We start from the raw sequence: 18,908 nt of genomic DNA, 5'->3' as shown, positions 1-18,908 counted from the left end.
CGTTTGGTGATCGGCACCTTGTATCGGGGTGTCACATTGAGGTGTATTTTTTGTTACATTGGGAATGATCTGGCCCGGGCTCACGGACTATCCGTGAGCGGGGCGCTCGCCCGCCGCTCCACTCACTTGTACTTGTTGCGCTCCTCGCGCTCGATGCGCTGCAGCCGCTCATCCCTCTCGCGCCGCCGTCGCTCGCGTTCGGCCGCCAGGGACTCCTGGTGCTGCTTGTACGAGGACGAGAGCAGCCCAGCTGCAGTCCTGGCACTGTTGGGAATTCATGGCGCCCTTAGACCGACCGCGCGTTCGTTCCGCGGTGCCGCTCGCCGCTGTCACCCGCACGGCCTGTAACTCTTCATTTGGAGAGGTTGTGTTTACAGCTGGGATCGTCTGCTTATTTGAGTGATCCAATCGCTCTGAGCGATTGCCGGTTTGATGGCAACTAATCGGACAACACGAAAATAGTCGGGGGGAGGGGGGGTGGAATTTCTCGCCTTCTGTGTTCCCCGTGTGCCGCTGGACGGGAGGTGAAGGATGGGGATTGCTGATGTCACCAGCGTAGTCAGATGAGTCACACTGGCTGTGGCTTGAAGGGGGGTTTGCTGCCTTCAGGAGGCAGAATGTTGGGGCGGCTGCTCTTTTTTAAAATGCATCACTGCTCCTTTCCAAAGCACAGATAGAGGATGATTCTCCCACTCTTAAGTGTCTTTAACTGGACGCTTTAGTTTGGCTATTGGAGCCTTTGGCATTTACAAATGAACCCTAAGAATCATAAACATGGTCTCACATGACTTGCAGAGAGCCACGGTTCTTAAATAAACACTGGCTGTGAAGGTATTACTTATCTTCGTTTTCCTATCAATATTATTGTTCCTAGTGTGACAGAGACGAAATCCGCATGTAATGAGTTTACCTGTCCATGGCTTTGTTGCTATTCTTGCCGTCTGCCGCCTCACTGCTGTGATTCTGGCTGTATGGGCTGCCGGCTGCCTGGCTGGCCGGGGAAGAAGGGCTCCCGTAAGAGCGAGCGCTCGGCGTGCCGTAGACGTTGCCGTTGTAGTTGACCCCCGCGGAATACCTGTTGGCACAAGCGCAGTGCAAGTGTGCCCGCACGCAAGACAAAACAGAGTGATCACAGAGCCACTTGTTGTTCACGGAGTTCTGAAACGGGTGACCACCCAAGTCAGGACATTCTTGTTGAAAACACACACACACAATGGCAGGCTGTAAAAACCACACGCGGTGACGACCTTTAAAGAAAAGTGCCTGGAGATCTTAAAGCAATCTGAAATCCCAACAAAATCATATATGGTTCTTAATCTATATGGTTCAACGATGGACAATTTGTTACAATTTTTAAATGTGCTTGACTTAAAATAATTCAACGTAAAATTGTTTACTGAGTAAGGGTATTAGTCACGTAACTTCTATATGAATAGATTTAACAACAACAACACAAAACACCAGCTCTAAGAGAACTGAGCTGATCATCTGTCTGGCTAAGGGCCGAGGGCCTTTGTGCATGCAATGCACGCCTTTGTGTGTCGTTACATCTATGCGTTTCCAACCTGCATTAATGTTTTTGTTGTGATCAGTTTTCTCATTATTTTCAGATTTGATTTAGTTAATACGGTAATATGCATATAGATGATACATATTAGAGTATTTACCGATGCGGAGACGTTTTTTTTTAAGTTCTTGAAAGAACCACATTTAAAAACGATTACACATTTCATTAAAATAGCGAAGAGAGGAACGCTCGTATAATCTCTGTGTAATAACCATGCGGTTGTACCGAAAGGACAGATGAGCAGCCAAAGCTAAGCGTGACCTTCAGGGGTCATCTGCACGGTGAGCGAAGCAGAGCCATGCACGAACCCGATGCCAGGCACAATACTGTGAGCCACATTCAATCAAATAAGTTTCGCACACATCCTGCGTTGATTAAATTAGACACACGTGTCATCGGCAATATGCCCAACCAACGTTGGCTTGTTGGACAGATGAACACGGAAACGCTTATTATTATTAATAATAACTATATTTTTGTTGTTTGGCCAATGTGTTATCAGCATGAGTTTGCAGAACTTATTTTATAAAGCGAATCCCCTCCGCAGGGAGAACACGTTACGCTGCCAGGGAACAGGACTGCAACGAGATACTACGGGACCTTTCCCAAACGTCGCGTGCAATTAACTCTCCGTTAGATATCTTGTAAAAGGTAAAGGCACAGTGCTGCCATTGTTTGTCCACGCCACGGCTGGTGGACGCACCTCCACTAGAGGGAGCTGTATAGAGGCCCCTCTAGAAGGAATTTGGCCTATTCCTCCATGGTGACCAAACATCTTGGAAGAGGTGGAAATACCCACTCTGTACCCCACCACATGTTACCTACCAATAGATAAATTACCCACATTGCCGAGAACAGAATATGTTTGTTTTAGTTTAGGAAAATATTGCTTCACTTTATTTCCATTGCACATCGTGCTCCTTTGAGTCTCGTGAGAGCTACATCAAAAGCAACCACTCGTTTGGCATGCATTTGTTGTGCAAGTCGCTGGTGAATGGGAATATAACACCAGCAACCCTGCAATAGGAAACCAGCATCTCAAAGGAGTAAGCTCAGTTCTATCAATTGTAGTCATACCATTGACCTAAAATCACTCCCTAAATTTCCTCAGATTATTAAAATCAAATCCACCTTTGATTTTATGTGCATGCAAGTGCATGCTGTTTTACGAGGGCCGGCCAGCACGTGGAAGGCTTTACCGGTTGGGAGTGAACGTGAAACTAGATGCGAAGCGAAGAGGTTTGGAAGCGAAAGGTTCATGTGATGGCTCCAAGAGTCGTGAGCCGCTCTCAGAGGCTGCGGAGCTAAGGGAGGAAAGTGCCAACGGGAAAGACAAACGCATAATAGTTTGCGTAGCTTGCATGCAAGTCAGAGGCAAAAGGCCAAACGAAGGTCAAAAGGTTGAGGAGCTTTCCGAGGACATCAGTTTGGTGGCCATTGTCTTGGCTCAGAAAATGTTGAAAGCAACTGTGTACACGAAACAGATGAATTTAGAAAATGCCATAATTTAGTTGGTATTGCGCGTGATATATTTGTTTTAGGCATGAAACTGCCTAAAAAAACTTTTGTTTTTTTAAAGGGTCATAACTGCACAATGAGTGGAAAAATATGTTCAAAGAAAGATTCAAATGTGCCAATATTATAGAGGGAAAGTACAAGTTAGTCACGAACTGTTTTGAGATCCTGAATTTCATGCCACGAGTGCCGATCTTTTTGGTTATTTATTTGAGGATAAAAATGCCATCTTTTAAAATCTAACTTAAAAAAAAAACACATTGCAAATTAGGTTTAAACCAGTATTGATATTATCAATAAATAATTTCCCGCACATTAACATTCTGCCAATTTTTAACAGCATGGCAATTCTTCAGCATAACAAGCAGAACAATACAACTAAAGTGTAACAACAAACTTAACAATCGTCCTCCATAATGAAAAGCACCAGAATAACTACCAGGGATTCGTGAGTGTATTACTACAAACAACAAAGGCAACATTTACACTGAAAAATACTCGGTTTGCAAATCTGGTGAAAAAGGCTGGAATGCTGAACCTCTTGAGATGTTATTTGAAAGGGAAAAAAACATATCTTGATTTGAAGCTTTCGTGACTGCAGGGATCCATACTCTTTGGTTCTTTCAGTAAAGTCACGTAGGTATATAATAAAATTCAAATAAATCACGACGTTTCTGGCGCAACACAAGCCTCTGTCATCAGGTGGGAAAGCATGGTCTGCTGCTGAGGCACGTCGTGATTTATTTGTATTTTCTTTTTTATTCCTACGTGACTTTACCGAAAGGACCAAAGATTATGGAATAAAAATACATTCTCGTAAAACACAAATGACATCCAATACCAAATATAAAATATAATATTAATATGTGAATGCATCATTATCACCCATTTAACCATTCTTCTAATTCCTTATGTCACCCATCTGAGCCAATCAGAGACTGACACATTTAGATATATCTCATTATTGTAATTTAGTAGATACTTGGCAACTATCCTTTGTTAATATCGAAGTAAAAAAAGACGTAAATGCCTCATTCGAGCTTCCATCACTTTGTCTCCTGGAGACTGATGCGTGGGGATATTTGGTTAATTCCTTTGAATACATGTTTTGCATTTAAATAATAATCTACAGTCATGTCCAAGCATATCCATGCTCAAACAAATATGAACTTTGGAAGACAACATAAAACGTTGTATTAATGAAGTGGTGTATATTTTAGTAAAGAAAACTCAACACATTCGTCAATAATAATGCTTCAAAAGGAAAAAATAACATGAAATAGGTGATACTTCAAGCAATGGATGATAGTATAAAGTGAAATTGTGCTTTTTCACCACAGCCAACGCAGCATCACCAAATCATTTGCTACATTTTAGAAGGAACATTGGTGACATCCGTGTATAAAAAAGTTGCCATGTAAATAATCAATTACCGAGCAACTTAGTGGTGAATTACCACAATTCGGGGTCATGGTTCACTAATCATGTTTTAACACTGCGGTCAATATAGCACCTCTAGTGGCTGCAGTAATCATGCGAATCCATTACAAAATAATTGAATATCATATCCACGATGTTACACAAGTAACACAAACGAACGAATCGAGTTTAATTGTCGGATCGTTACATTGCCGAATCAGCGGCCCATGCGTGAACAAATTTTGTAATAATCGTATTCGTCAAAAACCGCATTCCTGTTGGCCTCCACACCGCTGCCACTGTAGCGGCTGCCCCTGACCCTTTTACCTGGCCGCCGCCGGTGTCCCGGCCGCCGTCGCCGCAGCTGCTGCCTCGTCCTGACGCTCGCGCAGGGAGGCCGGCTTGTCCATGGGCTCATAGCTGAAGAGGTGGAAGGGAGACTTGGGCACGTACGGCAGCCTAACGGGCAGGGCGGCAGGCGAGACGTTAGCAGCGTGGCGTGCCGGGGTCGCGGCCCGCGACCGGAGCGTCGCTGCGGGCGCCGGCAACGCGACCGCCGGTGGCGGCGATGGAGAAGGCGGCGTAGAGGAAGGCGGTAACGGAGATGGCGACATCGGGAGGCGCTGCGCCGGAACGGGCATGCAGGAGGAGGCATTTTGCACGAGGGGCAGCGACTTGGCCAGAGCAGAGCCAGGGGATGATTTAGCGTCCGCTTGGAAGCAGCGGTCATTCGTCTCAGAGCAAACCGCAAGACTTTAGTTAAAAAAAAATAATTGGGAAAAAAGGGGAAAAAAAGGTTCATGTTAGAATTCTTGGCAAGACACAAATAGCAAAATGAGGCAGAGGATAATGCATTGAAATTCAGTACAGGAAAGCATTGCCTTAATTATTTGGATATTTTGCAGGGAGTTCATGGTGACATGAAACTTTTTTTGTTAGGTCGAGTCGAAATTTTTCTTCTAGAAAAAAATATTATTTAATATTTGTTTGGGATTCATATCGCCTGCTTGTAAAATGTCCAAATATTTCAATGTTTTCATACAATCGATCCCCAAATATTTTGTTATTGTAAATGAATAGCATAAAGTGTTAAACCGTGAACATATACAATAATAAAAATGAAATTACATTCCAAAAAAGTAATGAAAAGATACAAAAAAATTATAAAAAAAGTGTTCATGGTTAATAAAGTTAAACATTAGTATTTTCTCATGTAGGATGTTAGTTGTTTTTGTGAAAACAGTGCCATTAAAAAAGCTAAAAAGATTATTACAATAATAGCAATGTTCCTTGTTTCATGAAACAACCAGCATAATAAAACAACACTTTAGTAGCCAATAGAAATTACTTAAACCCAGGATTAATTGCCTGCTCATATTTTTGTAATTACGTGACGATTAAGAGTTTTGTTTTAAATGTATTTTCTCCTTTTTTTTCTTTTGCAAATCACTAGTGTTTTAAGAGTGCGCCGTTAAGAGTGTAGCCAAAATATTTGGGTAGAAATCCAAAGGGCATCCAAATGCACAGCCCTACTGACAGCCTCGCGTGAAATAACGCATGCCATGTTGAGGTGCGATCACACTCCTCCCTGTGCACAGACTCTGCTACCTCTCATTGGTCGGCTCAGCACCAGCACCACATTCATCATCAGTATCAGGCTCTGTGATTGGCTCTTCCTCATCGAGACCCTCTCTGCACGATTTTGAGGCCCGAACGATTGGACAGGTTTGGCAATGGGGATGGGCGGGTGGCAATGGGAAATCAGGAGACACAGACAACAGAGATCCAACAGAAGAAGAAGAAGAAAAAAACAGGAGGGAGAGAAGAAATAAAACTAATGAAAACAAGGCAACAGGAAACAACAGTCAGGAAAGTTAGGATGAAATGAAGAGATTTGCATGCACAAGTGAAAAAGTGCAACAGAAACAACAGTGTATTATTTGTAATGATGAATGCCTATGAGAACAACTAAGATGCGGAATGACATTGAGATTGCTATGAATGCTGGCACAGTTGCCTGTTGATAAACTTGATATATGAAGTTTGACATCTGTCTTCTTTGTACCGTAGACTTATTGCAAAATGATTGTTTTGGAATGTAACATCGCAACAAAAGAGTGAATTCCTTTGTAAAATAATTCAATAAAGACATTCTTTACCGAGAGTTTTATGTGCATTCGTGTTTCTGGCACATGTAACCTCTGGGGCTAAGGTGAATGAAAGCCAGCTACAATGCAACGGTAAATTAATCCACTCATCCTATCAAACTGTTGAAGCCTAAGGCGTACATTGGGATAGAGTCAAGATTAACAATGAAGTGTTGGTTGTCAATTTATTTTGTAAATTTATTTCCATGGTATACTGGCATTTAATGACGGACCCTCGACCATGCTTTGCTGGGAAGTATAACGTCCATTTTATAGAAGTTTCTATAGGGTCAGGATATCAAACTGGCAACCTTATAAAATGCAGGGTTTACAATTTAATGGCACGGTCATTCCTCCACAAGCATTTTGTTTCCTACGCGCAGTCATAAAGTCAGATATAAAGTGGTGTTTTTCAAACATTCATGTGTATTTTTATAGTTTTTACAGTTTAATTGTACCAAACTCCCGGCGAAATAGGCTGAATGTGTATCCTGTACCCTGGTGGCCTGGAGTTCTCCCAACATCGGTCGATGATCGTTGCCAAACCCAACACAGCACACCGGCACGAGAAAATGTGGCCTCTTTTTTGCGAAAAATTACCGCACCAGATCACCAGCCAACTTTCCTTAAGCTTGGCGGGTTTTCGGAAAAATTTGTATCACAATATTAAAATGTACTTGACCAAATGGGCTGCATTATACCCACATTTGGCAACAGATTGTATGTTGTGTGATTTTCGTTAGTTGTTTTTTTATACTTATGAGATCCTTATTGAACCACACATGTATGTAAAACATTTGCTTATTTCACTAATTTGAGTTACTTAATTAATGTTATGTTTGTCCAATTGAACAAAAAATTACACTTTTATAAACTTCAACACATGCCAAAATATTATATAAATAGCTCTTAAAATCCTGTTATATGAATGCACTTTGAAGAAAGCAAACATACTATTTTCATGCTCAAGGATGATTACCTCAAAAAAATAAGGCACGGGCAAGTTCACGAATATTCAGCGGCAATAATTTGAGGAAGAATTATTATTATGTTTTGAAACGTGATTAGGGTCATTTCATTAAAAAATTGCATTCAATCTTAGGCTAGTATCGTTTCATTTAAAAAAAAAATCACATTGTAAACAAATTGCACTTTCCTCCTAGACTACAGAACCATTTACTATAATAGACGAACCTGTTATCATCGGTCCACCATAGAACACTATCCCTAAATTGCTGTGGTATAACTGACGGTTTGGAACTCTTTGGGGAGATTATTGAGTGACATGAAGAATAGGAATTACTGGCTGAACTAATGGAAAGTGCGCTCTGGAAACTATAATGAAGCACGCTGACCGAACAATGAAAGCATAATGGTATAGACGAAAGCTTTGGGTACCCAAAGTTTCGAGCTAGAATCTCATAAAGATACATCAGAGTAATACATAATCAAAATGACATCAACAAAGCTACACAAAATGTATATATCATCATTCGAGGATACTTCATAATTAAACATAAAATGAATGTGTTTAATGGACGAAAAGTGTTTGAAGTGATGAAATGTAAGATCATGTTTTGATTAAATGTGTTTAGAACTTCGATAGGTTTCTGTTGGAGGGAACTGCTGTCCAATAGATGGATACGAATCCCAAATCTACGCCTCACAAAATAATTGCCATCATCCTGGAAAAGAACAAATAAATGCTAGCCTTAAAACACACATGGCCAATATTGCTTCTTTTTGAAGCAACGTGGCCTCACAATTGCCGTAATTTAGCTTAAACTTTCAAACAAAAATTAAACAAGTCAGTGAACATCAATGAGTCCACTTTATGGTCCATAAAAAAAAGACTCTCATTTGATGTTAAACTTGTTTATGGCCAGACCGGGAAAATCCTGCTGCCTGCGCCGCAGCTCATGATGCAGGACAAAACGGACTTGAGTGCCGTGTGACGTCACGTGCTGAGCGCAGCCTGAGTGCTAGTGGGAGGCCCAGATAGATACCACGCCTTGGCCCAGAGACAAGGCCCCTCTCGGTGCCGCCTGCTCACATCCTGCCCCTGACAGCTCCCAGGAAATATTCTGGCGTTGGGCCCTTCTTGAGTGGACACTTGAGTTGCTAAACGGCACGGCTGGATCGTGGTGTCGCGTGTTCCACATTGACGTTTTTGACATTTGCGAACAGATCCCATCGCATTGAAGTAGCCGAGCATTACATTTTTTTTCACATCAATGCGCACACGACTTGAGTGGCCGGAATACATTCGGTTAAAAGGTCTGATCTTGTGAAGGTCATATTCAATGCTGCATGGGGAAAAATATAAAATATATTATTCGATTCACAAAGCTCATGCCTTCTTTGCCACAACAGCACAGTTGGAGTAAAAAAAAAAATCAGATTTCCAATGTGGCCTTAGCGAATATGTAAACCTTTGTAATCTGGCGTGAGTCATAGGCTGTTTCATTTGAAGTTTGTATTATTTATTATTCGGTATTATTCATTAAGTTGGCAGCTGTGCTCATTAGAACTACACAACCAGAATGCGGTTTTCGACATAGCATATACGAAGCACACCACAAGCCCCATTATATTTCACATGAGAGCAGTACCATGTTTCCATGAGACACGAGAGGCATTCGCCATTACCGGGATGCCGATAGTCACCTACCCATTGCGCGGAAGATGAAAAATAACCAACCACTTTAGCAACCTCGGAACTTTTGTGTCTGCCACATGAGTGCTGGCAGACGTGTGGTTAAGTCTGGATGAGGTTCCTGGAAAATCCTCAATCCTTCATCCCACTGATCGGCACGAAAGCCCTCGTACCGAGTTAAGTTTGAGGTTTTCTTAGTCATTCTTTGGGCCTCAGAGGCATATGCTTTAAATAAAATATTCCCACCTACCCTGCAATGTGCAGATTAAATGAAATGAAAATGCATGCAAAGGAAATGAGAGATGTGGATTTTGCAAAGGGACCTGTGCTACAATAATCACTGAGAGAAAAAAAAAGATTCCTATTGTTGTGCCAAAATGCAATGCAAATATATATTTTTTTAAACCTCAAGTCTATCATATGGTCATTTTTTCCTACAAATATCTACTACCGTACTCTCTGTAACATAAGTCACACCATCCTAAGGGGAGGGGGTCATATAACCCGTAGGCGCACACATGTATGTGTATGACTGTTTTGCATAACTTTCTTGACACCGGCTACTATTATGGGGTGCATGTTACTCTCGGGAGTGTCTTCTAATCCACGGAGTGTGGAAATATATTTTCACATCTGTAATATCTAGCATGGAACAAAACATTTTTTACCCAATTTTTGTTCTGTTCAAAGTGGCTACCTTACATGTGTTTGATATAATTCCTAGCAAAGACACACTTTGCACGTTTTATTTGCAGAATTTGGACACGTCACAAACCGCCTCTTATTCGGACGTTTTGGTTATTCCAGACTCGCGGTCGCCTTGCTTTGAGATTAAGCGCAAAATTCGGCCACAATTCACGCACGGTGCGCACGACTTATCCATTTGAATTCCAACCTTGGAAGTTACTCCGGTTTTTCATACTTAGAAATATAGCACGGAAAGCAGCGCAGGCAGTTTCACTGTCACTTTAATCCATTTTTTATCTGATGTCGTGGTACTTATTTACGCCAGAAATGTTACCGGGGTGATTCATAATTTAAGTATTCTCTACGAGCTATTGAAACAAAGCCAGCATCACGTACAGTTTTCATGAACTGCAATAACGTCCCAAGTTTGTTTAGACTGCACCATGCTTTTGTTTTCCACTTGCATTTCCTAAAAAAACCAGCATAGAGCAATAATACCTTCTGTCTGGAGCCACGGACACAGATAGGCTAATCTAAAGGATGCAGAATAGCCTTCTGTTACATTAGAAGTGACATACTGATCGCATCTTGTTTTCTACATTAAAACTCCACTGGCTTTGTTATTTTACTTCCAGAGACCCACTAAATATTCCCAAGCCAGCGCCAGTAAACTGGTCGCGAATTATTTGCCAAAGATTTAGGTCAGCGTACATGCTGTCCGTGCTTTTCCTAAGATTAGCGACGGAGTCAGATAAGCGTGTTTTACGACCTGGCATCCCGCTGTGACTGAAAAATTCCGTGGTGGGAATTAATTTGCGTTACTTCGAGCTGAGCGGCGAAATAATTCCCTTTGCAAGTCCATATAACCTATTAATCATAACTCTCGCAGCAATGAGAAACAAAGCAACACAAGTTCCAAATGTCCCCCAAACCTCACGCGAGAAAATAAATTTGGCCATTAAGGAATAAGCTCACTTACTGTGAGCTGACTTGGCACAAAATGACACGAGGACTCCGAGTGTAAAAATGGGCCTGAGAACCATCACACATACGCGGCGGATCAGACCACGTGAGCCAACACCAGTTCACTTGAATGGTCCCATAGCGTTCTTTTCTTGTTTAGTTAAATAAAACTGTTGCTTTAAAGAAGATAAAGGCAAAGATCCCCGTATAGCCTTCAGCAGACTCTTAGGGCAAGTGCCGTGAGCGACCACTCATGAAGGCCAGCACGACACATGCCGCCTTTGCCTCCCAAGTGACAATGTTTACACACCGCACCAGGTACTAATTTAAGGCTAGGTCAACCTAAGAGAGGCCCTGGACCGGTTCAGATAATCGTTGCTGGTGTTGGCCATCAGCGGAAATCGAACTTGTGTCGCTAAGTTCTTGGCGCAAGCACCACTAATCGCTACACCACCGCTCCCCTGATTGCTATAAGCCCTGACACTCCAACGCAAGTCAAACAACATTGTCACCCTTTCTGATGGACATGTTATTTATGCACTAAGCATTGGAAACACTTTCGTTTTTCTTGGTCAACTGCAACAGCTTTTATTTTCATTCATTAGTCATCTGTATGCCAATTATTGTTTAAACAGGCATTTTGGCAGAGTAAAAATCCTCTATTCATAAAAAAAACAAGACAGCGTTTTACTCTGGCAAGAATATAGGGAAAGTATGATGGTATGTATTGACTTTAGTAAATTCAGAATGAGTGGGTACATTTAATGGCTGTGCCATAACACCAAACAAAATGTTTTCCTACCAAATTACATCACCAGTTCCGTGTTGGTGTCTGACATGAGCGGGTATCAGTCAGTGAGATTCAATCTGCTGAAGCCTTGCTGTCTTCCACATCGTCGACAAACTCATTAAACCACTGGGTCGCCCCAGTTATAATTAATATGTTGAAGTTCGTAAAGCATAAAGCCAAAGTGTCTCGATGCTTATCTCCTGTGGATGTCCTGTGCCAGTGGTAAAAATGCCACATTCCCATGGCGAGAGGGAATCGACCTCTTCATGAGACTACGACCGTCGCGTTCCCACAACGCAGTACCCATTTATCAACTCTGCAGTGGAGGATGGGCTGAGTAGTGCACGCACACCTGACTGGTGTTTTAATCTCGCACCCTTCCAATTCTGAGTCCACCACTCAAACCAAAGTCCCACGTGGCTATCTTTCTAAAACAAAACAAACAAAAAACCGCAGCCTCGATATAACTCTTGCAACTGACGGTCGAATTGTCCTTCCCCGGCACCTCAAATCAGCACCATTGACTACGCATGGTGTGAAAGAAGCTCAACGTACACACACGCACACATTCTCCCGCACCTCCGATCAGCACGAACGTGCGAGCCGCGCGAGCACCGCCGCCGCCGCCGCCGTACCTGACGTCCCCGTCGTCCCGGCCGTTGGCCGTGCTCTGGCTGCTGCGCGACGACTGCGAGGAGAGTGCGGGCGAGGGCGGAGCGCTCCGCGCCGCTCCGTTCTCGAACGCCGAGTCGCCGGCCGCGGCGCTCGACGGGCTGGGCAGGAGCGCCGAGGGGGCGACCGGCGACGTCGGCGAGCGGCCCCTGCCCGCCGAGTTGTGGCGCCGGCTGCGACGACGCTCCAGGCCGCGCTTCTCTCCGCCGCCGGCGCCGGCGGAGGAGGAGGAGCAGGCGGAGGCGGCGGAGACGGCGCCCGTGAGCGACGTGCGGCGGCGCTCCTTGCGGCAGCTCGCCGGCGTGCCCGCTCCGGATTCGGCGTCGCCGTCCTCCAGACGCAGGGCCACCTGCGCCGGGGCGAAGGCGAGTTGGAAATGGATCGTTTTTAAAATCCGGTTCGCTTTGTCAGACCGGCTCAGAATTCCAGAGACCAGGACGCGGTCCAATTTGCGAGAGCGACGATGGGCATTAGTCTTAATCCCGGTGTTGTGTAGAAGAAGACCTGATGATGCAGGCAGTGATGAGAAGGTAACTGGTACTATTTGGACAAGTATGTAGGGTGGACAACGGGAGGAAAATTTAAAGTGTGTTCTTCGGAAAAATGGAAGGAATAGGAAAGAGAGGAAGGCGTAACAGAGAATGGCTTGACGATGACATGAAGAGATTGGTGCCAGAAAGACGTGGCATTCCTTGAGGATATTGGCACAAGACAGAGGAAAGTGGAAAGAAATTACGACATGTGCAGTGGACACCGACGGTCTATCTGCCCATGGACCATGATGATGATGATGACCTGGGGCATTAGTCTTATCCTTGTCTTATATAGATTTATAGAGCGCCTTATTCCACCAAGGCGCTTTACAACAATGAGAAATTTGTACGTAAGATGATATTGGTTGATAATTGTTTTTTTACCCTTCTATCTGGCAACAAAACTGACACCTTTTTTACAAGGAGTCATGTTTGCATTACCATATTTTTTACTGGCAAATGAGGTTCCAATGGTGATATTGGTTGAGTTAAGGAGTGTGGTTGTTATTAAAAGTGGTGGTGTAGTTATGGTGATGGTTGGGAGGACAGGTGTGAGTGGTTAAGGAGGGGTTTGGGGTCGGGGTAGTGATAGGTGTTGGAGTAGCAATAGGGGTAGTGATAGGAGTTGGTGTAATTATCATTACAATTATGTAATTATAATTATAGGAGTTGGGGTAGGCCTGGTCATAGCTGAGGTGCGGGGGCAGGGGGTAGCAGTAGGATTGGCTAGGGAGAAGAGATGAGTTCTAGGGGAGGAACGGAAGCAGGTTAGTGAAGATGATTGTCTACCAATAGGGGGTGGTGTTTGCTGCTACGCGTGTAAACCCAATTGAACAATTTGATGGTAGTTTTGAAATTTGGCAAATTTAGACCCTGACGGCGACACTCAATGGCCTACTCTGGCGAATGATGTCAGGGGATCTTTAACATCCACCGTCAAGCACAGAGCGAGTATTAATATGCTTTTTTATGCCCGCAGTAACAATCAGGAAGGCCGCCAGAACCCGTGGAGCTCTGGACATAAGCGGCGATTGTGCTACCGCTAGACCACGTCGCCACTAAAAATGTACTCTTACGCTCGTGACGCATGCATCGAATCATGCCGGTTGAGAATCAATTCCGTACAATTCACGCAAATGATACACTAATACTACATGTAATCTGGATGTTGCCATAGGATGCTGGTATGACACACTGGACTTGCAATCCAGAGGTCGCTGGTTCCATTAAGTCTTTGGCACGGCAGTTGACACAATGGGTAGGAGGTTTGGTAAACCTCTCTCCACTGCCGATGTCCACTCAGCAGCATACATGGGTACAGCACAGTCAGTTGATCATCAGGTCGCACGTAAAGTGTGGCTACATCCACCTCTTACAAGGTATTTGACAAACGTGGAAGAGAAGGCCGGGGCTTTATAAAGCTTCCCTGCAGTGGCCTAATCGATCACAAGGAGGGCTGCACTTTTACCTGACATTTAATGGAGCGAATGGCGTGAAGAAAACTGTACAAATGAAAATAAAAAAAACAATTCATATCGTGTGGTCCACATCGAAACCGGTCATCTTCACAGCGGCTTTTGGCTAACCATCGAACAAAGGCGGTCGCTGCATCGCCCGCTCTCAGATTCACTCCTGAGGCTGTCTGGAATGCTCTCCCTTCTGATATGAGGAAACCACTGGAGCTATTCACTTTTAAATCGAGATTGAAAACTCATTTCTTTCGAACTGCTTTCTTTGTTTAGTTTGTTGTCATTCCCCCGAACCTCCGAGTAGCACGATTGGCTACATACGGTACGAAAGAAGTTCAATGTACAACAACACAACAATATTTTTCCAAGAATACATCTGTGACATAATCATCCTACTCATCTGTTGTGATTTGATTGACATGACTTTCGTGTAAATGTGTAATTTATCAAGTGTTTACTAACATGCAAAAATTGCGTCACAAGAATTTAATAATATCGATGCTTCGGTCTCCACAATACCACAGTTGTAAACAAGGCAAATTGTAAGCACATGTGATAAATGTCACAGCCGTGGTTTAATGGCAAGAGAGGCAGGGGGAGCCTTTGTCATTTTAGTGCAAGGCTACCCTATGTGGTCTGCCCAGACCAAAACGCGTGTTTGATGAACAAGCCTTACTCTGCTGATGAGACCCACAAGGTCAAAACCAGTCCAGAGTTTAGCGTGCTACAATCCAACGTAATGCCGGTCTGGAACGCCAACATGCCAATTGACAAATAATTTTCGATATATATACGTAGAGGTGCATAATGGATGTATGCTGATATTTATTGGTCGTACATATTTATACATGAACACTGTACGTGTGAAATTTCGATTTAAAGCTTTCGTGACTGCAGGGATTCATCTTCTTGGTTCTTTCAGTAAAGTCATGTAGAAGGGAAATAATTAAATAATAACAATAAAACATCATAAAATACAATTCTCACAACGTTTCGGTCACAACTTTCAGACGCTGTCTTTCCAACAGCCCTGTTCTTCACTTGAGGACGGCTGCTTGCGTTGTGGCCGAAACGTCGTGAGAATTGTATTTTATTATGTTTTATTTTTATTATTTTATTACTTCCCTTCTACGTGACTTTACCGAAAGAACCGAGAACACTGTACGTGTGCTTTTATATTTGCTGAATAAAAATATAAATAATGTTCAGCTCTCTGTCTTTCCACTCCTGGGTGAAGGCCATAGAGCAGTCGTGTGTGAGAATGATTTTTTTTATTTAATTAACATTCAAAATTAAAACCAGAACGTCATAAACTATTCCTTCCCTAGCATTACTTGAAAGGGCGTTATTTGCATTTTTCTCACGTGGTAAATATCCAGCAACAACAGGGACATAATAGAATGTTTAAGTGATCCAATGTGAGTAGTTTCAACAATTGAGCCAGCACACCAGCAAGACACTGGCCAACTCTTGCAGTCAAGAGTTAATATCCCGATGCAGGAAATTCATTGAGGCTTTATTGGATCATTAAATGACATTGTTGTTTAAAATAATCATCGTTTTACTAACACCACCTCGGCAAGAATAACATAACTGCAGATCCTGGCTACCCAAGGGATGCTGCTGTGATGCAATGGACAGCATCCTGGATTGGCAGTCCAGAGGCAACCGGTTTGACCTCCTGGCTTTGCAATTGAAACGGTGGGTATGTTTGAAAAAAAATCCACCCACCCCTGTCCACCCATCAGGATAAATGAGTACACCAAAGTTAATAGACAGTTGAACCTCATGGCGGGACCCCGGGGTCCCATAAGCCCCCGGCTCTCGCGTAAAACTGCCATTTTATGTCTGTTGAAGGCGACCGATATGGCAATCTATTCCTCTCGACGAGCTCTACACGATGCCGCTAATCGAAGTTTCAAAGTTTTGTTCATGACTACGGCAATTTTGGCAACGACGGGTGCTTGGTGAAGAACGAGAGGATTGATTTCTGGTGGGTCGCGGCGTTTATGTGCGCGGTGCAACGGAGTCACCAAAAATAAAAATAACCATTTTGACTTCCGTTTATTCAGGACCCCGGGGTCCCACCATGAGGTTCAGTTCGTGTGAAGTAAAGTGTGGGTACTGCCACCTTATCCGAGACATCTGGGCAACGTGAAAGAGCAGCCCAAATACTCTGTAAAAGGGCTATATTAAGGGTCCGTCCATAAATGACATCACGTGATTTTGGATTATTTTTACCCCCCCCCAAAAAATTAAACATGTTTTAAATCGCTTTCAACTATTGTCATTGTAGTGCATATTTAATGTGGCGCTGCACTCTGATGTTGTAGGAGAAAACATTTATTAAAAAGTCTATTTAATTAAGTAGAACGTGTTGTCTATATAAATTTAAAGTAGCGCATTTTGATGTGACGTCACATTTCTCAACCCCCCCCCCCCCCGTCATCACACATCGTCACAAATGTCTGACCCCCCCCCATTTATGGACGGCCCCTAAGCTCTCTCTAGTAGAGCCCTCTTTCTGCCAGCAATACCATGAGAAAGTAATTACAGAGCTGCGCCAGCCTATCCCATAACGAAGTATTTTGCTCAAGCTCCAGTCATAGTGACCCCCCTCCCGCCGCCCCACCAAAAATTTATTTCAGGTTTACCAATCTCTATTCAATTAGTACGCAAATCAAGCCACTATATATATGAATAGTGTGTCCACTCTATGGCTGGTGATCACGGAAAGGAGCACAATGGGGGGGGTGGTAGGGGGGGTGGGATCTTAATAATGTACATATGTTGAACTTCTTTCACCCCCTACGTAGCCAACCGTGCTAATCGGAGGTGTAATGACCAGAAGTGAGAGAAACACTGCCATGGCCAGGGTTGAAACGAGTGACCAAATGTAAGTAACGAGCAAGCACTGCTGAGCGTGACCACTGGGAGCTCTGCACTTTTAAATCTAGATTAAAAACTAATTTCTTTAAAACTTCTGTAAGTGATTAGTTTTTTGCCCCCACCCCCACCCCCCCCGCGCACCTCCGATTAGCACGGTTCGGCTACGTACGTTGCGACAGAAGTTCAAAACGTACACACATACGTACACACCTCGTAGATGTTGAACTGCTCCGCCAGGTCCCGGTCGCCACCACGTTTTGCCAGGTGCCTCTGTGCGATGGCTTCCATTCCTTGTTCTTCGAGGCAATCCGACACGTCGTAAAACGTGTCCTGGTCTGGAAGGGCTGCCAGGGTCTGCAATGCAGACGGAGGAAAACACACACGCGCACGACCATGCCAAGTCTGCACATCAATAATGCTTTACACCCCCCCCTCTCCCTTATTATTTCGTCTCGGCGACGCGTAGTAGCAATTTGGAGATTTTCCATGATCACACGAAAAGGTGTTGGAACCTCTAGCCCTTTTTTGTCTTTGCAGGCCCTCTTGCAAATGGATAAGCAGCGGTTGAGCTAAACCCACCAGAGCCAATTAGGTGGTGCAGGGTTATAGTTCAATTAATTTTTTTTTACATTATGCCCACACGACGACCTAACCCAAACTAAACTAATTATGAATCATGATATTGGTCGTGAAAGCCCATGTATATAATGAAACAAGTCACTTTAAACGAAATATGTTGACGTTTTACTCCAGTAAATTCACATTGCCAGGTTATATCAGAAGAAAAGTGTGATTTGTATATGAATCTAACTCTATTGATGTTCATTGCTACTCGGCTACTTTCCGCTGACTCTCACGTAGAGATGAATTGGCTCCATACAACCACCTAACAATGAGGAACACTCCATGGCTTTGTTGAGGCAGTGTAATTGACTCATGTGTTGAGATGTTTTTGTTATTTGTGCTTGTGCACCACTGAAATTTAAGTATAACCTTTTTGTTTGCATGTTAAAATCGCCAACAGCGGCACAATAACGGAACCAGCAAATCAACAGGGCAATTTGTCTCTTCCATTCCACCGTCTATGTTAACGACAACAGTATTTTACAGACCTCTGTAAATTCACTTTCTTAATTAAGTCTTCCACAATCAATGGGGGTTTTGACCATACTTCCCCTTTCTGGTCATTGCAGGTGAGTAAAGACGGGGATCAGGACCAGTTCAGACATCACATGCTATAGATGCTAGCCGTGGCCAGTAATCGAACTCCGCTCGCTAGATTCAGAGCGCAGTATCACCGCTTTCCCCCACCTACAAACCCTGCGCTACGTTGCAGCCTGGCACGGCACTATAAACCCCGCTCCCACTTGTACGCATTTTGCAAAGTCTGGCTTGCGCCAGTGATCGAGCGCATTCTGACGTGTGAGGTCAGTCCGTTTTGGCCCCGCGCGGGTTCAAGCGCGGACGCTCGCGAGCGCGCTCGCCGTTGAGGGGCTACCACAGCCGGCTCTTGACAGGCGAGCGAAACGTTGACAGCCATTGGGGCTGGCCTTGCTAGCAGGCTCCATTGTGAGAGGAAGAGGAGGAGGAGGAGGCGGTGG

The 18,908-nt window shown here is 43.8% G+C and overlaps 1 protein-coding gene across 1 annotated transcript in view; it reads right to left on the bottom strand.

The window, feature by feature from the left end:
- LOC144723330 (FH1/FH2 domain-containing protein 3-like) overlaps nt 1-18,908 on the bottom strand; it is a 179,033-nt gene that overhangs the window by 39,165 nt on the left and 120,960 nt on the right. The window contains exons 9-13 of the mRNA XM_078602034.1: nt 17,518-17,661; nt 12,380-12,765; nt 4,829-4,960; nt 911-1,075; nt 127-264 (exon numbers count right to left, since the gene is read on the bottom strand). Coding sequence (XP_078458160.1) covers nt 127-264; nt 911-1,075; nt 4,829-4,960; nt 12,380-12,765; nt 17,518-17,661 — 965 coding nt within the window. The remainder of the gene's footprint in view (nt 1-126; nt 265-910; nt 1,076-4,828; nt 4,961-12,379; nt 12,766-17,517; nt 17,662-18,908) is intronic.

Source organism: Lampetra planeri, chromosome 17 (genome assembly GCF_965212315.1).
Source record: "Lampetra planeri chromosome 17, kcLamPlan1.2.h2, whole genome shotgun sequence".
In the NCBI taxonomy this organism is placed as follows: domain Eukaryota; kingdom Metazoa; phylum Chordata; class Hyperoartia; order Petromyzontiformes; family Petromyzontidae; genus Lampetra; species Lampetra planeri.
The sequence above is the reverse complement of the archived record's forward strand: the minus strand, read 5'-3'. Positions and strand labels throughout refer to the sequence as shown.